General features: G+C 61.1%; 2 protein-coding genes across 7 annotated transcripts; one reads left to right on the top strand and one right to left on the bottom strand.

Moving 5' to 3' along the window:
- The first annotated feature begins 1481 nt into the window (after positions 1-1481).
- Positions 1482-11476, top strand: RHOC (ras homolog family member C). 5 transcript variants are annotated; one of them, XM_027816500.2, is made up of 7 exons: positions 1511-1639; positions 3034-3106; positions 5094-5258; positions 9465-9622; positions 9896-10016; positions 10338-10468; positions 10625-11476. In XM_027816500.2, exons 4-7 carry the CDS (start codon positions 9467-9469, stop codon positions 10796-10798), a joined length of 582 nt encoding a protein of 193 aa, XP_027672301.1. In that variant the 5' UTR covers positions 1511-1639; positions 3034-3106; positions 5094-5258; positions 9465-9466; the 3' UTR covers positions 10799-11476. The 5 variants fall into 5 exon arrangements, with proteins under 5 accessions (XP_055584399.1, XP_027672303.1, XP_027672302.1 ...); XM_027816501.2 differs by lacking the exon at positions 3034-3106 and having other exon boundaries at positions 1501-1639; XM_027816499.2 differs by lacking the exon at positions 5094-5258.
- A 379-nt stretch (positions 11477-11855) lies between these two features.
- MOV10 (Mov10 RISC complex RNA helicase) lies at positions 11856-19268 on the bottom strand. Of its 2 annotated transcripts, none has more exons than XM_055728422.1 (22): positions 19036-19268; positions 17766-17862; positions 17514-17644; positions 17192-17430; positions 16872-17112; positions 16508-16630; positions 16249-16402; positions 16014-16168; positions 15695-15871; positions 15460-15607; positions 15208-15369; positions 15010-15113; positions 14681-14778; positions 14477-14596; positions 14289-14391; positions 13940-14063; positions 13667-13858; positions 13453-13527; positions 13214-13339; positions 12937-13025; positions 12613-12734; positions 11856-12139 (listed from the first exon to the last, which is right to left on the bottom strand). In XM_055728422.1, the coding sequence occupies exons 1-21, from the start codon at positions 19167-19169 to the stop codon at positions 12620-12622; spliced, it is 2907 nt and encodes a 968-aa protein (XP_055584397.1). In that variant the 5' UTR covers positions 19170-19268; the 3' UTR covers positions 11856-12139; positions 12613-12619. The 2 variants fall into 2 exon arrangements, with proteins under 2 accessions (XP_055584397.1, XP_055584396.1); XM_055728421.1 differs by having other exon boundaries at positions 11856-12361; positions 19036-19267.
- Between the last annotated feature and the right edge of the window lie 562 nt (positions 19269-19830).

Genomic DNA, 19830 nt, shown 5'->3' with positions numbered 1-19830 from the left:
AGCTGCTGTCCCTCTGCCCTTGGCCCTGGCCAGACCCCATGGACTATCCCTGCCTGGGGTGGGCTGGGGGGGGGGGTCGCAGCTCCCCACAGCAGGCTGGGGGACAGTGGCAATGGCCAGCCTGGTGGGGAAGGGTCACAGGGGGGGTCATTAACCCAAACCACAACCTGGCTGCTGAGCGCTGCATTGGGTTTGGATGGGGACTGAAAACCAGCAGGCGTCAGCCTGGCCCCCCCCCCCGGCTGCTCTCTGGTGTAGGCAGTGCCAGGGCACAGGCAGGGATGGGAGGGGAGGAAAGGCTAATGGTTTTCCTGCCCATGGGGTCCCTCCTTCAGGAACGGGTGGGCTGTGGATGGGGACACAGCTCTGCAGGTTATGGCTCCCATGGATGGGACTGTTAGGGAGGTAGGACCCCTCTCCTGGTGTTCAGGCATCCCAGCAGCAGCTTCCCCTGCCTCTAGGCATCCCTGCTGTCCCAGGTCCCCCTGACTGTTACCCTTGTGCTCCTGATGCTCACACGTGTTTTCCCCACACCTCCAGCCCCCCCTACTTGTTTGCACAGCCCTCTTCCCCTGGCACAATGTTCTTTGTGCTGGTGGCTGAGGACTGGCTCTGCTTTTCCAGGTCACTGCTTGGGAGCTGCTGGGTAAGGCGAGGAGGCAGAGGCTGCGTTTAAAGCTTCCTCTGTAGTTCCCTTTTTTCACTAAGGAAACATTTCCTTTGGAACCAGCTCCTGGCCTGGGGCTTGATAAATTAAGAAAAATTGTCTCCGAGCCCTTAAAATAGCAGCAGTTTATGAGCCTGGGTCTGGGCCAGGACCCTGGGGCTGCCTTTCCCTGGCTGCGTGACAGGGACTCAGCCCTGCAGCGGGGGCGTCGCAGGGGGAGCAGCCACCCGTCCTCCCGTGGTGGGCAAGGAGAGCCGGAGCCCCTGCCTGCAGCACTGGGGTCATCTCGGTGTGGGGTCCGACGGGTCACAGACCCCCTCTGCCAGTGCCCCTGCGGAGGGGAGACAAGACCCTGGGGACAGGGCATGTCCTTTGCAGCTCCGCTGTGCCTGTTACGGTGGGGAACGGGGCCTTCCCCGGGGACAAGGAGCCGACTGGGCAGCGCGAGGGGTTGCAGGGGGGTGCGATGGGGTTCGGGTGCTGGTGCTTGCTGGCATCCGCCGTCCCCGGCTAGCGACGGCTTTGGGCTGCCCTCAGCAACGCTCACGGGGGCAAAGGCGTCTCCTCCAGAGATGCTCCGATGGGGACGGCTGGGTAGGGGGCAGAGAGTGGGGGGTCCTCCCTGGAAGGGTGGGTGGGAGCGGCCGCTCAGCCTGTCCAGCGGCCCGGTCCCTGCCTGCCGGCGGGAGCCCCGCCCGGGAAAAGCCGCTGGGGGCGCCCGGGCTGGCGGAGGCCGCGGCTGTCGCCCCGCCCGGCGGCTCGGGACCGGGCTGGGATCGGCGCCCGGGGGTCCCCGGCGCCGGGAGGGGGGCTGCGGGCTGAGCACGGCTCGGCTCGGCCGGGCTCGGCGCTCCCGCCCCGCCCTCGGCGGGCGGCCCCCGGACGGGGCGGTGCCGGCGGAGCCGCGCTGCGGGGCCGAGGCCGGAGCTGGGACCCGCACCGGGACCGCGCCCGGGGCCGCGGCGGAGAGAGGTGCGGGCTGCGCTCGGGGTGCGGGGCCGGGCGCTGGGGGCACTGGGGGCGGGACGGGACCGGACCGGACCGGACCGGACCGAGGCCGGTGCTGGGGACTGGGGTTACTGGTGGGATGTGGGGTTACAGGGGTCTGGGGTTACTGGTGGCGTCTGGGGTTACCGGTACTGGTAAGGTGTGGGGTCGGAGCTGGGATCTGGGGGAACTGGTGGGGTTTGGGGTTACTGGTGGGGTCTGGAGTTACTTGTGCTAGTGGAGTGTGAGGTCGGAGCTGGGGTCTGGGGGAACTGGGGTCTGGAGTTACTGGCACTGATATGGGGCGGGGTCAGAGCTCGGGTCTGCGGGAACTGGGGTGTGGGGTTACTGGTGGGATCTGGGGCTACTGGTGGGGTGTGGTGTCAGTGCTGGGGTGGGCTCTGGGGCACTGCTGGGGCAGCCGGGCACGGGGGGTGGGTGCCCCAGCCAGGCTGGGTTGGAGCCCAGCGGGACGGGAACCAGGATGGGATGGGTATGCCAGGGATGGGATGGGGGTCCCTGCCTGCGGGGTGGGGGTGTGTCAGCGGCAGTTCGGCCACCGCGAGTCATCCCCCAAGGGTGGCCTTGGACTGCAGGTCCCGACTCGTGGATGCTGCCCAGACAGGGCTCCCCACTGCCTCCCAGCCTGTGACTGACAGGGCCAGGCTAGGGTGAGAGCCCAGGAGCTGCTGCCCCGTCCCGCCGTCCCTCCCCACTGCCCCTGCTCCAGCAGCATCCCCATGCACGGCCTTGCTTGTGGAGCGGCCGCTCTGTGTTTTCTTCAGAAAAAGGAAAAAAGTTCCCTTTGCTTACTGCTGAGCTCATTTTTAAACGTTTATATTAGGGGGGCTTGCGGGGAGGAGAAATAATTGTGTAATGTCTTAGAAGCAGGGAGCATTCCAAAAGCATGACTGCGTGGCCTGTTCCAGCACTAACAGTCCGCAGCCAAACCTTCCCAGCGGCCGCCAGGGCCCCTCAGCCCAGCTTCAGCCTCTCGACACCCGCGGGGAAAGAGCAGCGTGATCCCGGGCTGCTCCGCCGGGCATCGGCACAGGGATGCGCTGGGAGCCGGGACCCAGCTGAGCCACCCGGGCCAGGCAGCAGCTCTGCCGCATCCCCAGCAATTCCCCTCGTGAAACCGGAGACAGGAAGGTAGCGGCTCTAGCTGTGTTTGGCTGAGACCAGTTGCATTTTATTTTCATTTTGCCAAGCGCCTTTAGCTGTCCCAACAGCTTCAATTTATGTTCAGCTCCTCCTTCCCAGCTACAAGTAGTGTAGGTAGAGACCGTGTGAGATTTTACGGGCTTTAAATTGAATCCATGTTCCTGACAGCTACAGCTTCTCCAGGGAAAATAAGCCAAGTCACTGTCTTCCAACAGGTTATCAGGAGCGTTTAACCAGGCTCACCTCCTAACTTGCTGTTTACACTGGAGAGGCGTATTGACATGAAAAGTAAGGAATGTATTAGCAAATATTGATTGGCCCTGGGGCAGCAGCAGTCAGGCATTGCATGAGTACAGGCATCTGCTGAGATTGTGGCATGTTATTTGAAGCTTTCAGCAAGACACTTGTACTGCTGTGAGTCTGGGAAGGCTGTCATTTCTGTGGGAGGTAAAATAAGAACATGGCATGATGTCCTTTGGAAAAGGCAGGCAGTGTTTTCCCACGAAGCTCAAGCATTTGTGGTTCAAGCTTTGTTAAGGCTTTCAAATTCTTCTGTTCCAAGTCCTTTTCTCTGTTTTGCTTCTGGATGTTTTTGCGGGATTTAGCAAAGAAAACAAGCCAGATTGGCTGCTCTGCTCCGGGTCTGGGTTGGGACAGTTGCCCTTTGCTGCTGTGCTAGAACATGCTTTAACCCAGGCCGCTGATTGTGCCCAGAGAATAACTCATAATTTTAGAAGAAAATTGGTAAGCTGAGTTTGAGCTCACCATTTGGATGTGGCAAGTCTAGGTGTTAAGGCGTCACGCAGCTTTCCCGGGGTAAATACAGATGCTTTCCCCAGTGCCGGGTGGTTTTGGCAACGGTGGGGCAGGATGGGGAGGCTTGGAGCAGTGGGAGCCGGTGTTGCCAGTAGGTGTGGGTTGTGCTCTGGGTGTCAGCGATGGTTGTTGGCGTGAGTAAGGGCTGGAGGCTGGTCTCCTCTGTGCTACACAGAAATGCCCAGCTTGGCCTGCCGGGGGGCTGTGTGAGCATGAAATTGCAGATGCTGCTGTGCCAAAACCAGCGCCGCTTTGATCGTCTCGAAGCTGCAATCTGCCGGGAGCTCAGAGCCCAAGTTCTGCCCGGGCTGTTGCGTTTCCCTCTGGCATTGCTCTTTGCTTCAAGCCTTTTAGGAACTTTTTTCTGCTTCAGTATGAGAGTCCCTCAGATACCCGAGACACTTGCCAAGATGCTTGTCCTGTGCTACCTTGGTCATGGTTTAGATATCTCAGAAAATTAAGTTCCCCTTGATGGGCGAACCTGTCAGATTTTAATTTGGAAGTTTATTTTCTTTTTCATTGCACCAGTTGTGCCAACAAGTGCTACCAGCTAAAACTGTTTCTGTTGTGAAACAGCACTGCAGGGCTTTCTGCTGGGAATTCATGCAAAGAACCTTGTCCCTCTGCCATCCCATGCCCAAACACCCTCCATGCCCTTCCAATTACTTGAACTTGGGGACAGCTGTAGCCTTGACATACACCTTGGTGGGCTCCCTGCTTGTGCTGATCCAAGCTGTGACATGTTGGTGGGGTGGGAGGAGAGCTGCTCCCAAGGGGGTCCGGGGGAGGGACCCCCGTGCCCCCAGCCTCTGGGACTCTGGCAGTGTCTCTGGTGTTCCAGGGCTGTCCAAAGCAGCTCTTGTTTGCCCAGCAGCACCTCGCCGGGGTCCTGTCCCAAGGTGCCCTCGCCTGGCTCGCTGGGGTGGTGGCAGCAGCCCTGTGCACACACACAGCCATGTTTAGAAGTGGAGACAGCCTGTGCTTGGCTGCACTGGTTAGAAAACATTTTCTGTGTTCCCTGCTAGTGTTCTGTGCTTTCTGGATGCTGCGAGCTGCCTTAGGTCTCGTCTGTATTTCAGGTTGCACAACCTGAACCGAAGGCATGCGTTTTGGCGTTTTTGAAATCCAGTTGCGTGCCTCGTGGCTGTTGTAGCCTTGAGCCCGGTCTGTGCCGTGTTAGCCCAGCTCCTTCCCAAACAGGAGTTAAACTGAAACAGTCCAACCGAGCACTTGAATGCTTTAAAGTTTAGTAGAGCTGAAGACACAGCAATATCAGGAAAATGTTGGTCTGTTCAAGAGAGGTGGTTTTGCTTCTGTGGTTGTGTTGCACTGCCAGGGGGTCCGGGTGGGTGCCTGGGCTTTGGGGTGACAGCAGGCTGCTTGTTCCCTGAGCCTCTGGTCTCAGGGGAGCAACCACAGAGCTGCTGGGGCAAAGGCGTATTTGCTAATCTTCCAACAGGCAGCCTGGAAGGAGATGCTTGGTGGCTGCTGTGCAAGGCAGGAACACCAGCCCCGGGTCTGTTCTCCCATCTCTGGCCGTGAAGATCCCCAGGGCAATCCTAGTGGCTGCACAAGCGGTGCCTGGAGCTTTGATGCTCCTCCTTGCTCTGCTCTCCTGGACAAGGTGCTCTTTCTGGACAAGGAGATTTTGTTTGGAGCCGGATGGCTGCTGGGCTGGGGGGCAGTGGGGAGCTGGCCCTGCCATGCTGGCAGCACTGAGGGTGTCCCTGTGAAGGGGGTGTCCCTGTGAAAGGGCTGCTCCCAGCATGGCTCCATCCCTGCCAGCTCAGCCCTGCCCAGGCTTCGGGGTTATGCCTCCAGCCAGGGCTGTGGGCAGAACAGAAATTCGGCTGGTTTTGCTGATAAGTGGTGTGACAGGTCTGGCCGGGTGGGGCTGTCATCAGCAGCGCCTGGGAATTTCTGCTGTAGAACAAAACCCCTCTGTTGGCTGGGGGTGTGTGGGGTGGGTGTGTGTGGGGGTGGCTCGCGCCTTGCCAAGGAGGTTCATTGAAAGATTTTGCCCCCTACCTTGGAGTCCTGCTTCAAAGTGTTAATATCTTTCTCTGCCATTTCCTGAGAGCCCGTAGCAGACGCTGGATGATGGACTCATCCTGCTGCCAGAGGAATTCCCTGTTTCCTGCTCAGCAAGAACCTCACATTTTGAGGCACGAAGCTGGGCGAGGCCAATGACACAAGGGCTGCCCTGAAGCCCTGGCTGGTTTTATGGTGATGGCTTTAGATTAGCTGCTTGGAAAGCAGAACAGAGTGATTTGGTTGCATTTTGCAATTTCTTGGTGTGATGAATAAGATGCCTGCTCAGGATTAGGCTGGTGCCGGCCCCAGTGGTGAGCACTAAGCCCGTGGCCGTCCTGGGGTGGCCCCAGCCTGCCCGCAGCAGGGTGCAGGGCTGGGCAGGAGCCTGTGGGGTTTGGCAGTGCCGCTCTGTGGGAGATGCCGGCACAAAGTTGCTGCCCCCTTTTGTTATCTCTGTGGACACAGATGCGAAGACGTCTTCCAGTGAGGCACCTCAAGCGCTGCTCACGCTCAAAACCCGTGGTTGCTGCACGGGCCGGGTTGGATTGCCAGCGTGGCTGGGCAGTCTTTGCTGTAACTTGGGGTGGTTAACACTTGGCAGAGTTTAAAATCTGGATTTCCACGTCTTGATGTGGGTGACTGTGTCCTTTTAATCGTTTGGCCTGCCAGCAGCTGTAGTAAAGCTATCCTCCTCAACTTGTCTTCACATTTTCCACTCTCTTTTATCTGCTTGCAATCTGGGAACAGTGCAGAGCCCTTTGCGTCAGGCTCCCCTGTCCCAGGGACCGGCCTCATCCTGCTGAGTGACAGCATCCCCTGGCAGAGGAGCTAGTCCCTCCCCGCACAGAGTGCCGGCAGCCGGTGGCGTTGGTGCTGCACCGGCTGGCTTGTAGGGTGAGGGCACAGATGGGGGCACCCGGCCGGTCGCCGAGGCACACAGTGCTCACAGCCTCCTTGCCCCACTTGCCTTTGCATGCCAGCTATGGATTAGTAATGGGCTATTTCTGGATGGCTTTTGTGAGTAATGGAATGAATTGTGCTGAGATTTTGGGTGGGGACAGTGCCTCTGCCTGCTGAGTCACCGCTTGGCATCACACAGGGCTTGGGAGCTGTCGGGGCCCAGAGCCATCCCAGGTCAGGGTGGATGATGGAGGCCGTGGGAAGGAGCGCTGGGTGCGGCAATGCTGTTCGGTTTGGAGCATCTGCCATCGTCCTCGCGGGACAGCATGCGGGTGCAGGGGAGCTGGCAGCCGTGAGGTGGTCTTGTTTTAGGTCCGATGTCAGGCAGACTGGACACAGGCAGATCCTGGCGTCTGTCTGGGAGCAGGTGTTTATCTCCCCAGGCATCCTCTGTTCCTCACGCTGCAGTTGTGTCTCCTGTGTTGGGTGGATTAGATAGCGGTGTTACCCACACCACCTTTCTTCCTCCATTCATCTCCGAGATACAGAGCTGCAAAGCAGCAGATCACATGTTGCTGCGGGCAAAGGAGTTTCTGTGTTAGTAAATAGACTTTTTTGCCCATGAGCTCTCCTTTTACTGTGCTGTGGAGATGATGGCTGGAGAGAGGACGAGCCTTTGGTCAGATGAGAAGGATGGTTGCAATGGGGGATGCATTTCTTGTGTTCTCAGGGTTACACTGTCCCTGACAACTTGCCCTTCTCATGGGGGCAGGAGACAGCAGGCTCCTCCAGCCCTTTTATCTGCCTCTGTAACACAAATGTCACGTCTCCTGAGGATAAGCTCCTGGCCGGCTGCCCATGTGAGGGGCCCTGGGCGTTCCTGGCCCAGCTGGGACAGGCAGGAGCAGGAGGACATGAGGAAAGGGAATAGGAGCTGTGCTGGGGGGGTTTCCCCTCTGTGCTCAGCCCCTGGCAGTGGGACCCTTTGGGCACTTCAAGTTTTTTATTCAACTTCAGCGTTGCACAGATGTGCTCACCCTTTATATAGGTATGCTGCTCCACTGGGATGTGCACTTTACGCCGAGGCTCCTGGTTGAGGAGTGCCGGCTCCTGCCAGATGTGGCCCTTCATCCTTGCTTTTCTCACTTAACAAGTGCTGGTTTACTATTTTTATTAATTGCTCCATGGCACTCAGCAGCCACAAACCATTCCTGCTTCATCTTGTGAGGCAAAGTGCTTGTAACCTGGCAGGGGCTGGCATGGGTTTGGGTGAAACCTTTCTCTCTTCTGCCCCATCCACACGGTTGGGCAGTTTGGTTTGTGAGAGCTGGGGTGGTCCCTGAGACTTCCCCAGGGTCCATGTGACAGCCCTGGGGAGGTTTCCTCCAGGCAGGAGCTTAGCGTGACCGTGACCGTGACCGGCTAAGTATGCAGAGGAGAGGAGCTCCCTTCAGCCTGCTTTTGAAATGCAAGTCAGCCGCTGAGTCTTAATTTCTTAATCCTTCACTTGCAGCTAATTATGATGCAGCCTTACTCGGGCTTTTCTCCTCCCTTTTCTGTTGGCGCAGGGTGCGGGTGTGATTGCCCCGGCAGAGGACGGACACCAATGCCTTTGTTAGGGCTCGGTGTCAGTGCCCGATAGGTTTTCCCAGCGTGATCTGCTCCCAGCTCGGTGCCTTGGTGTAGGTGTCCTTCCCGCAGAACTGCCCCTTCCAGTCCTGCTGCCCTGGGCAGAGTGGGTTCGGAGAGGGGCAGGGCTGGCTGGAGGACACGGAGCATCCCTGCCTTCGTGAGCGGTTTGCTGGTCACCTACAATTTCCCCCAGCCCACAGACCAGCATGTGCCTTTCCAGGGATTAAACCCTGAGCTGTCAGTGTGTGTCTTGCCCGGGGTTTCTGCAGGGACAGGGAGCTGGTGATGTGCCGAAGGTGCGTAAGGAGTGGGTCAGGCTTTTTGGACTGAAGCATCTGGGAAGCTGGGGATGGGAAAGAGATTTGGGGCCTGAGGTCAGGGAAGGATGTGATCCCACCACGACTGATTTTCTTGTGCCTTGTTCAGACACCACAGCAGGCATTTTGTGGCATTTTCCTGGGTGATTCTCAGGCTCAGCTGTAATCTCCTTTTGAAACTCAAGGATGCAAAGGCAGAGTTTTACTTGGGGCAGAAAGCAGCCTGCTGTACTGTGAGGTTTCAGCTGTTTGCTGAGTGATAGCTGGCAGCTTCTGCTGCTGCCGTTGCCAGTGTTGGATCTCCGCGGTTGTGTGGCAAAGACTCCTTTGTCAAATAAGCTGGGATGGGGCCAGCCCAGTGCCAGGTGCCAGGCGTGCAAGTCATGCTCGCTCGGACCTCCTAGAGATCGGTTTGGCAAGTTCCAGCTGCTGATCAGATAACTTGGGAGCTGGTGAGCATGCTTGAGTGAAACTCGGAGTACAGTTTCTGCCCTGAAGAATTCATAATCTAAAATAAAATGTGTGTGTGTGACACTAAGGTTGTCAAAAATCCCATTTTCCTGGGGTTGGATGGCAGGGGCGGGAGCCTGGCTGCTCGGTGGGGTGGGTTCATTGTCTTGCACAAGGTCCCTGTGTGCAGCCGCCAGCCCTCACCATGGCTGGGGCATCGGGGTGTCAATTCTCCTGGCTGTGGCTGCAGGATATAAATGGTTCCAGTCAGGCTGGTTCTTGCAGTGCCTGTGAGCTGGTGCGTGCGTGGAGGTGTACCTGGCTGGGCTGGGAGAGCCTCTGTCCTGGCAGTCACCAGCTGCTCATGCCAGGTGTGCCCGGGTGTCCGTGTCCAGTGCCCTCCCGGGCAGTCGTTTGAAAGGTTTTGGGGCACGGGGGGCCAGGAGCATGGGCTGCCCATGGCTGCTCTGTCCTCTCACCTGCTCTTGTCCCCGCAGCAATGGCAGCCATCAGGAAGAAGCTGGTGATTGTGGGAGATGGTGCCTGTGGAAAGACGTGTCTGCTGATCGTGTTCAGCAAGGACCAGTTCCCTGAGGTCTACGTGCCCACTGTGTTCGAGAACTACATCGCTGACATAGAGGTAGACGGGAAGCAGGTAAGGGCAGTTGCAGGGTGCTGGAGCTGCTCCCGTCCCCTCGCTCCTGCCCTGTCAGTGCCATCAGCCAGCGCTGCCGCACGGGTCGGTCCGTGCAGCTCGAATTCACCTGCAGTGCTCGGGGGAGCCCCACGGGTCCTGCGTTTCTGGGTCACCCTGAACCTGCCCCAGTTTAAGGAATATTGTAGCTAGAACTGAGGAAGAGAAACCTGCTTGCTCCTGGCCCGCCGAGCTGTCTGCAAGCTGCTGAGCTGTGTCACTCTCCCTTCCCAGGTGGAGCTGGCCCTGTGGGACACAGCGGGACAGGAGGACTACGACAGGCTGCGGCCCCTCTCCTACCCGGACACAGACGTTATCCTCATGTGCTTTTCTATTGACAGCCCAGATAGCCTCGGTAGGGAGTGGGGAGCAAGGGGGGGACCTGGGGCTCCCACAGGATTGGGTGCTGCTGCTAAACCCCTTGGGGTCTGGAAAGCCCCCGTGCTGCCTCTCTGGGGGATGCCAGTCCCTCCCTTCCATCTCCTGGCTTTGTGTGTGCTCCAGAAAAATGCAGGGAACTTGCAGGCTTGGTGGAGGTGGTGGGAGAGGAGGATGCTGCAGGGCAAGCTTTCCCTGCTTTCTTATGGGAAAAGCCTGGTGCCGGTTCCTGGGGCTGCGAGGAGGCTGGGAGGGAGCAGCCCCTCAGCTCAGAGGGGTCCGTGTGTGTTGCTTGCAGAGAACATCCCTGAGAAGTGGACACCAGAGGTGAAGCACTTTTGCCCCAACGTGCCCATCATCCTGGTGGGGAACAAGAAGGACCTGCGGAATGACGAGCACACGCGGCGGGAGCTGGCAAAGATGAAGCAGGTGAGGGCAGCCCCGGGGTCCCGCTGTTCTGCTGGCGACCTGCCTCTCCCCGTGCTGCATCCTGGTGCTGGGGGCTGGATGCCCCAAGGGCACTCACTGCGCTTTTGCTGCTGTTTTCTGGTGAAGTTTTCGAATCCTCTTTTTAATGTTTTCTAGGAGCCGGTGAAGCCAGAGGAGGGGAGGGACATGGCCAACAGGATCAACGCCTTCGGCTACCTTGAGTGCTCCGCCAAGACGAAGGAGGGCGTGCGGGAGGTCTTCGAGATGGCCACCCGCGCTGGGCTGCAGGTTCGGAAGAACAAGAAGCGCAGAGGCTGCCCGCTGCTGTGAGCAGCCCGGCGGGTCAGGAGGCAGCTGCCTGCGCCGGCACCCTGCTGCCCCGCACCGTGCGGGGAGGGAGTGCTGGCAGATGGACCTCGTGGTGCCAGTACCTGCCCCGAACCCTCTGCACCAGAGCTGCTGCCCAAGCCTGCAGGTGTCCCTGCGAGGCTGCGGGGCCGTGAGGGGCCAGTGCCTTCCGTACCCACTGGTCTCTATGGGCTGGGCGTTTGCGTAGCTCCCTGTGTCACCCCGTTTTTGTACCGCTCACCCTGGTTTTGCCTCTCCCATGGGAATTGCCACGGTGTTCGCTCTCCCTCCCCAGCTCCAGGCAGGTGCTGCAGAAGCAGGAGGTGCTGCTGGCTGCTGCCCGCAGCTCACACGTGGGGTCTGCTGTGCCCTCGAGGTGCTCTGCCCACTCCCCTGGGCCATGCGGGCAGTGCTCACCAGCTTTATACAGACTTGCCCAGGGCAGCTTTCAGCCCAGTCTGTGTGCAGAGCCAGGCTCAGCCGCTGCTGCAGGGAGCTGGGCTTGGCTGCTGCCAGAAGCGCTCTGCTCCCAGGACCAGTGCTCTGCCCAGCTCTGCCAGTAACACCTTCTTCCAGTCTGCACGGGTCACGGACTTAGCATCGGTAAACTGAACTGCGTAATTGGGAGAATAAATGCAAACTGGTATTTTAGTAATTTAACTCAGCTTGTGTTGCATCCTTCTGGCTGTCCTTTGTGCCCTGTGCTGGTCCAAGCTGCTGCCTGGGGACTGGGTCCATGCGCTGCAGGGTGGGGGCTTGCTTGGCCCCCAGCCCCTCTTGGTTCAGCCCCTGGTGGGGGATCAGGGCTTGTCACCATGCACTTGGGTAAGGCCCAGGGAGCAGCTTATGTGGGAAGGGCTGGGCAGGAGTTTCCTAGTTGTACCCAGTCCCTGGTGCAACAGGTGCTGCGGTCACTGCTGGAGCCATCCCTCCTCTTTAACCATCTTGGAGCAGGTCAGGGAGGGCTGCAGCAAGCCTGTCCCTGCTCCGGCAGCCCCAGCTGCAGTGGCAGGGCCCAGAACTTGACTTCAATACACCATTTTTCTCTAAATGTTTATTGCAGGGAAACAAAATGAAGTGTGGCTGCACAGCCATGCCAGCTCTTGGGCCGAGGAGCCGAGCCACCCTGTGCCTGAGCCCCAGTCACCCACTGCAGCAGCGCTGAGCTCCCCTGCACACCCCAGGATGCTCTTTGGAGGCTGGAGTTGCGCTTAAGCCAGTCATTGACTGGTGAGACCAGTCACAAAGAATTAGCTTTCCACAACTGTATCGAAAACCTTAAAATGGAGAGTGATTCCAGTCGAGCACTGGCACGGTCCCGCTCTGCAAGGAGAGAAAGGTGGCTGCCCCACAGTCTGTGCCAGGGCTCTTGGCTGGCAGGACCCCCCTGCCCCTCGGGCTCAGCCCCATCCCCACAGGGATGCATGGTGCACTGGGCACCCCGGGAGTGAGGCAGGGGGAGAGCAGGCAGCTGCTTCAGGCCAGGTGCAGGCCAAGGGGTGCTGGAGCTCCACAGGGCTTCTCCTCCTTTCCCAGATGGGTTTCCTACAGAGAAACCCCATGGCAGAGCTGCCCCCTGATTCAGGAGGGGACAGGCAGCCCCAAAGCAAGAGCCCATCCCAAGTCCTGTTGCACTTGCTGCAGGAGAAGCCTCCCAGGGTCCCTTGCACATGAAACTCTACCTCGGCTCATCCCCGGCCCCGCTGCCCCCCGGGGTGCTGATGCCACCCGTTCAGCTGTGCCGCTCCTCACCTTGCTCCCGTGGGGCTCCACTGGCAGCTCCCAGCCCTGCTCACCTGGCTGCTAATTGCTGAGGTGCAGCGCGTGGAGGTCAGCGGTGAGGGTGTCCTCTGCCGGGCTCTCGTCCTCGTAAGGGTAGCCCGTGTAGCCACCCTCCTCCTTGCAGTACCTGAGGAACCTGCGGGCACAGAGCGAGGGGAGCATGGGCAGGAGGTGCCAGTGGCATTGCTGCCTGCGCTGGCCTCACTGCTTGCAATGGCCTTGCTGGCTCTGTAGTGCTGGGCACAGCCAGGCACTGTCTGCAGGCAGCAGGGAAGGGCAGGCAGGTGCTCCAGAGCATCGCCTGGGGAGGGGGCCAGGTGCAGCTGGGCAAGGCTGACCTCTGCCAGTGCTGGTCCTTGCTGAGCACGGCCGGGTTACCCACCACGATCAGCAGAGCCTTGGCCCTGGTGATGGCCACGTTGAACCTCTGAAAAGGTAAGAAGAGCGAGGGCCTTACCGTGCAGCAGCGCTTCTCAGCCCCCTCGCCAGCCCCTCCCAGCCACAGGCAGCTCCACTGGGGTGCTGAGCACCCAGAGCAGCTCTACCTGCCTGCAGGACACTGGGGAGGAGGGGGGAGTGCTGAGGGAAAGGGGTCTGCTCAAGGCAGCACAGTACCTTGGGGTTCTTGAGGAAGCCCAGCTTGAAGTCCTGGTCAAGCTGGAGGTATTCACTGCAGCTGCGCACAGTGGAGATGAGGATGATGCACCGCTCCTGGCCTTGGAACTCCTCCACGGAGCCCACCTGTGTCAGGGACAGCAGGTGAGTGTCTGGGGAGCACCCCCAGGCTGGGGCTGGTGGGGGTCCCTCTGCCCATGGCAGGGTGGGCTCCTCTCCCCCGGCACCCAGGACCATACCTTCAGCAGGCTGATGTCTGGCAGTGACCGCAGGGTGGGGTCCAGGGAGGTGATGGCTTTCCGGATCTTCTCCACCTGGGGGGAAGCATGCAGCACAGTCCAGCTGCCATGGAGCCATCCTCAAGTGCCAGCCCCGGGGCTGCCCACCATCCCAGTGCCGCTGCCCCCTGGGAGGTCTCTGCCTGTCCCCGGCCCGCAGAGCCGTGCCCCTCACCTGCTTCCTGTAGGGAGAGATGATGCCGATGTCCTTGGGTGAGACGCTGGGGCAGCCCCCCTTGCCCCGGCTCTGCAGCAGCTTCTTGAGGTAGTGGACCAGCACCTCAATCTCAGCCGTGTTGAAGAACGAGGGGCTCTTGGCTTCTCTCCGGTCTTCCCCACAAACCCCATGGAAGATGATGGGGAAGCCCTGGCGATGAAGAGCGTTGGGCTCTGCTCTGCCCACAGCTCAGGGCTCCCCCATGGGCCCCCTCACTGCTGCACCCCTCACTTTTTTGGGAAGCTCCTCCCAGGCACAATACAGACTCCGGACGTCAAGCTCGATGCTCTCACAGGCCTTCAGCTCACTGTCATAGAAGAGCTCATTGGGGATCCTGAGGATGGCTTCGTGGGACCTGGCAGAGGCAGGACAGTGCCCAGGGCATGTACCACGCAGCCCCAGCACCCTGCTGGGTGCCGTGCATCCAGACTGGTGGGTGAGCTCCCATCTCCCACACCAGCTGGGGCACTATGAGGCTCTGGGGAGCCCGGGATGCACGCACAGGTCTTGCACCAAGCCACACTCAGCAGAGCAGCCCCATCCCCACCTGCGCCCATCCCCATGCTGGCCCCGTCCCCACCTGTAGTTCCAGAGCAGTTTGGTGACGAACTGGGGGTTGTATCCTCCACTCGACTTCTTGTACAGGGGGTTGTGCAGCATCAGCCTCTCCAACAGCGAGGTGCCTGCACCCAGCGAGACCCCGTGGCTCCCCGCAAGGCTGCTCAGCCCCTGGGCGCTGGCAGCGCTTCCCTCCCTCTCCCCACTCACCCAAGCCATGCTTGATGGATAGCGGTGACCTCAGGACGGGGCCCAGCTGCTGGGGGTCTCCTGCCAGCACCAGCTGCCCCCCATTGGGGTTGGTCTCTGGGTCCATGGCAGTCAGGAGCCCTGGGCAGAGGGAGAGCTGAGTGAGGGACAGGGGGGTCCCCAGGCCACGCAGAGACGCTGGTCCCTGAGATGGCAGCCACTCACCTGCGATAGCAACCACACTCTCTGGCTCTACCGCCTGGCCGCACTCATCAATGAAGACGTGGGAGAAAAACCCTGGGGGGAAGTTGGCTGATGCCAGCCTAGGGGAGAGGTGGAGTGAGGCTGCCTCAGCATCCCTGCCCTGGCTGGCCATCCTTCCTCTCCTCACCTTCATCCCCACCCTCCTGCAGAGGAAGCGTCCCCTCTGCTGCCCACTCTCCTCCACACCTTCTCCCCACCACACCCCACCAGGCTGCCCTCACAGCCTGGCTGCAGGGCAGCCCCTGGGTCCACCCACTATGGGCAGTGGGGACAATCCCTGGTCCTCCAACCTTCCTGCTGTCACCAGCGTGGTGATGAAGATCCGGTAGCGCCCCAGGTGCTCCTTGCTCAGGTACACGTAGCAGCTCTGCTTGTCATCCCAGTTGCAGCAGGGCTAAAACAGAGGTGTTCGGCAGGATCCTGCTCTCGCTGGGAACCGTCAGCCCAGACATGCAGCATGGTGCCGGGATGGAGGGGCAGGGACCTACCCTGATATCGGCGGGCACCTCATGGTAGCTTCTGGAGCTGGCGATGAGCCTGTAGATGTACCGGGGAGCAATGTCCTTGATCAGGCGCTGGCACAGCAGGTCTGCGGCACTGTTGGAAGGGCTGCAGGCCAAGATGTGGGCATCCTTGAAGCACGTCCATACCTAGGTGAGAGGATAGGGTGACAGCACCGAGCCCCACGGGCCAGGGTGGGCAGCAATGCCCAGGACTGGACCTGAGCACTGGCTGCTCACCTGCTTGATGGCTTCTACCACTGTGACCGTCTTGCCTGTCCCAGGGGGGCCAAAAATGAGGTATGGGGCTGGCCTGGACATCCCCGTCACGATGTGCATCACAGCTCTGCACTGCTCCTCGTTTGCTTGCAGCTTGCGGTCAAACCACCTGTGGCAGCAGAGGCTGAGCGTGCCAGGTCCCCATCCCCTCCTGTCCCTGTCCGTCCCCTCCTGCGCCACAGGCACGGGGACTCACCGGGGCTGGAAGGTGCCTGGGAAGAGGGACTTGTGGCAGGAGGCAGAGGGGAAGAGGAGGCTGGACAAGCCACGCTGCATGGCCAGGGCTGCAGCCCGGTGCTGGACCCGCAGCGGCAGCCGGCTGAAGGTGAAGGTCACGTCGAATCTCAGATTGTTCACAAACTTCTTCAGCAGCCTGGGAAGGAGCAGTGTAAGCAGGGCATAGGGATGCTCCCCCCTGCCTTCCTCAGCCCTTCCCAGCCCACACCCGGCCTTCAGTGCATCCCAGTGGGGCTGCCAGGGCCCTGCCAGCCCAGCCGGGGCTGGACGCCACTCACTTGGAGGAGAAGCCCAGCCTGACCTTCTCCAGCTCCACGCTGTGCACGTAGCCCTTGTACTGGACAAGCGGGGAGCAGTCCCGCTCACTGCTCAGGTGGGCAAAGAGGTGGTCCCCCTTGAGCACAGACGGGCGGTTCTCGGCCACACCAGGCACCTGTGCCGAACAGCCAGCGTGATGCCAAGCACGCCGAGAGCCCCAGCACCCCTTCCGCCCCCCGGGCTCTCCCTACGCACATTGAGGACCAGCAGCGTCCTGTCCTGCACCATGGGCACATCCTGCATGTCGTAGCGTCGGATGTCCACCTCCATCTGGATCTCCTCCAGGTGCAGCAGCAGCTGGAACTTCTGCTTGTAGTTCTCAGCCTGCAAGGGGGCTTCCAGCAGCGACCTGCAGGCAGCAGGGATGTCATCGTGGCCCAGGGACACCCTGGCCAAGGGGCAGCGGGTGGGGGGTGAAGGGCTGGGCAGCATGCCCCCACCCCTTGGCACTCACTGCATGGCAGCCCAGCTGGAGCTGGCACTGGCGCTGGGACCGAGCAGGATGGTGTCCTTGAGGCTCTTTGGGTAGTGGTAGATACCCAGAGGGATTTCCCTCTCCAGTTCGTTTTTCAGGGAGCTGGGGGGAGGGGACAGCAGTGCCACAAGGACTGCAGGGTTGGGCTCACGCTGGGCTGAAACCACCCATGGACCCCACAAGCAGGGTGTCCCCAACCCTGCTGTCACCAGCCATCATGCGGGGATGAAGCACTGTCCCAGGGTGCCGGACAGCTAGATCCCAAGGAGTTGAGCATTGTCCCAGCTGGAGAATAGGCTGGGGCCCTCTGCACAGGATGGCCGCAGGTGACCCTGCCACATACCTGTCAGGGGGGACACCGTCCTCAGTGATGATGGTGACAGGGTGCTGGAGACTGGCCTGGTAAGACTGGAAAGGTGCTGAGGGTCCCAGGTCCTTGGCCAGCTGGCTCTCAGCAACAGCAGCAATGCAGCGCCCGATGCTGAAGTGCTCATTCGGCTCCTTGGTGAACTCGAAGACCACCACGATGCAGAAGAACCCGTTGCAGGTGCTCAGGCACTGCACCTGGATGGGGTATGTGCCGCCTGCGAGGCAAAGAGGTGAGAGCTGGGTCCTGCACCTCCTCCAGTGGGGCAGGGTGCGGGCCAGGGGCCAGGGCCCTACCTGGGTGCAGCAGCAGGGACTGGCCCTGTGTCACCCCTTGCTCATCGGTGAAGGAGAGCTCTCGCGATGGCTGGCGTGGCTGGCACCGCCACAGTGTCACAGCCTCCGTCCCACGGTTCTGCACCAGGACAGAGGCCAAGCAGGGCTTGCCACGCACCACCGGGAAGCGGATCTGTCCGTTGCCCTGGTCGTGCTCCGAGGTGATCTCTACCCCATGCTTCCCGCGGATTAACTTGGCCCTGTGGGAAGGGAGGGTCAGACTTTCCCTGCTGGTGTGGGGGATCCCCAGGGCCATGCCGGGGCAGGGTGCTGCTGGTCATACCACTTCTTGGCATGGCTCTGGGGCACTTGTGGAGTGGAGCTGGGCTGCTGCCCTGAGGCAGATGCAGACGCTGCCTTTGTGTTTGTCCTGGGTCTCCGGTACTGGTCTGCCACCACCACACGCCTCTTCTCCTGCAAGAAGCCACCAGCATCAGTGTGCCCCCAGGGTTCTGCCGGGGCTGGGAGCTCTCACAGAGCCAGTCCCAGTGGGTGCAGGAGCTGCTGTGCTGCCCCAGCCTGGGGCCTCCCTCACCTTCTTGAAGTGCACTGACTCCCCATGGACCTGCACCTGATGGGTCACTCTCAGCGCGTACAAGATGCAGGAGAAGTTGGGTATTTTTGTATCAGTCCTGCACAGACAAGGGAGAGCCCAGCTCGGCTGCGGGGGGCACAAGCAGCTGAGAGGAGGCAAGCAGGGAGGGAAGGTGAAGCAGGGCACTGAGGCTGGGGTGAGGGGCACTCGGTGGCTCCTCTCTGCGCTGGGAGAGGGAGGAGGACTGGGGCTTTCCACTGGCCCCTGCAAATCTTACATCCCTGTAGGCTGCTCCAGCAGCTCCATGCTGTGGCATGTTGTTCCAGCTGTGCCATGGCCATTCCAGCTGTGCCACAGCATCACTGGCCCCAACAGCTATGCAGTCCCTGTCCCTGCACAAGTGACAGCAGGGCAGGGACGCATCCTCATCCCAAGATCCTCGACAAAGACGCTGTCCAGAGGGGTCAGCTACCTGCACAGCCCCAGGGGCTGAGCCGGCACAGATGGGGGCTCCTCCAAGGCACGGCCACTTTGCTTCTGGCAGTGATGCCTCACCTGGTTCCTCCTCCCACACCCTCGGGCATGTCCCGCAGCTTGCCAATGGGCTGAATCCCGCCTTTGCCAATAATTAACAGTAGTGACATTGCACAAGGGCCAGCGTGACCAGTGTCAGCAGGGTGAGATGGGGAGCGTGGCAGGCAGTGGGTGTCCAAGGCGAGCCCAGGCAGCTGCTGAGGGGCCCATGCAGCTGGGAAACATCTCAGCAGGGCTGTGCTGAGATGGGGGGGCCTGGGAGCATGCCAGGCTGGTGTCTGGAGAGGCAGCTCTGCCCCACACTGCACCTACAGCCCAGCATGACACGGCTGCCCCAGCAATGCTGCTCTGTCCTCTCCATGCCTGGAGGGAGCGGAGCCTCTGCATTTAACTCGTCCAAGTGGTCCTTGCTGCTCAGAAAGCACATGCTCCTCCATCGCCCCCAGGCAGGTGATGAGGGAGAGCCCCTGAAGACCACACTGGCTCCCCAGTGCTACCCTCACACCCAGCTGATGGCTGGAGCTGGCTTGACACCCCATGCAAAGCCCTGGCAATGCTGGCTGGGGACTGGTGATGCTGGCCAGGTACTGGCAGTGCTGGCTGGGGGAATGGGCAGTGCTGGCCGGGGGAATGGATGATGCTGGCCTGGGACTGGCGACACTGGCCGGGCGATGGACGATGCTGGCTGGGGGTCCATCCCAGGCAGTGCTGCCGGGGTCCGGCCAAGGGCTCTCACCTGCTCCGAAACTCCTGGTTGTAGATGCCCCGCAGCGTGTCCCTCCGGCTCTCCTGCTCCCGGCCCGTGTCCTGCAGGAACTGCACGAACTGATGTCCCCACCGCCGGGCCTCCGCCACGCTGAACCGCGGCATGGCAGAGCCGAACTGTGCCGTGCGGAGCCGTGCCGAGGTGTGCCGTGTCGGGCTGGGCTGGGCTGGGCTGAGCCGCGTCGGGGCTGGCCCCGCAGGGGGAAACGAAAGCGAAAGGGGCCGCAAGCGCTGCGGGACCGCCCTCCCGGAGCGGGGGAGCGGGGCGGGGGGGGGGCGGCTCCGGTAAGGCACGGCACGGCACGGCACGGCACGGCACGGCATGGCACCATCGCCCCGTGCCCAGTTCGGGGAGAGCCTCGCCCCGGGTCCCGCAGCGCACAGAGGGTCCCGCCTGCGGCATCCACATGGCAGCGGGGATCGCGCTGGCTGCGTGCGGGGGGACCGGGACCCCGAGGGGCGCGCAGCCCCCTCGCAGGGCTGCCCCAGGCGCGGGGGAAGCGAGCGCCCAGAGCGGGGCTGCGGTTGCGGGGCTGGAGGAGCTGAGGTGCTGCGTGTCAAAGGTCTGGGCTCGCCGTCACCCCCAAGCCCCGGCAGGAATCGCTCCCAGGGAGGCGTGCAGAGGCTGCCACTCGCACCCGTGCTGCTGCCAGGGCAGGAGCGGGGCCCCGGTGCTCTGCATCGCTGTATGCAGTGACGGGGGTGATTGCTCCCAGAGCTCACACAGCTGCTCTACCAATGGGGCAGCAGCAAGAGCTGGGTTCTC

This window comes from Falco cherrug, chromosome 16, assembly GCF_023634085.1.
Source record: "Falco cherrug isolate bFalChe1 chromosome 16, bFalChe1.pri, whole genome shotgun sequence".
Lineage (NCBI taxonomy): Eukaryota > Metazoa > Chordata > Aves > Falconiformes > Falconidae > Falco > Falco cherrug.
The sequence above is the reverse complement of the archived record's forward strand: the minus strand, read 5'-3'. Positions and strand labels throughout refer to the sequence as shown.

What these genes read in the sequence shown, in the direction of transcription:
- MOV10 (XM_055728422.1), bottom strand. Translation starts at nt 19,169, where the DNA reads ATGCCGCGGTTCAGCGTGGCGGAGGCCCGGCGGTGGGGACATCAGTTC. An exon ending in AGGCTGGGCTTCTCCTCCAA is followed by an intron (nt 15,872 to 16,013) that starts GTGAGTGGCGTC and finishes GCTCCTTCCCAG; the next exon opens with GCTGCTGAAGAAGTTTGTGA. An exon ending in GGGAGGAGCTTCCCAAAAAA is followed by an intron (nt 13,859 to 13,939) that starts GTGAGGGGTGCA and finishes CTTCATCGCCAG; the next exon opens with GGCTTCCCCATCATCTTCCA.
- RHOC (XM_055728424.1), top strand. Translation starts at nt 9,467, where the DNA reads ATGGCAGCCATCAGGAAGAAGCTGGTGATTGTGGGAGATGGTGCCTGT. An exon ending in TAGAGGTAGACGGGAAGCAG is followed by an intron (nt 9,623 to 9,895) that starts GTAAGGGCAGTT and finishes CTCCCTTCCCAG; the next exon opens with GTGGAGCTGGCCCTGTGGGA. An exon ending in AGCTGGCAAAGATGAAGCAG is followed by an intron (nt 10,469 to 10,624) that starts GTGAGGGCAGCC and finishes AATGTTTTCTAG; the next exon opens with GAGCCGGTGAAGCCAGAGGA.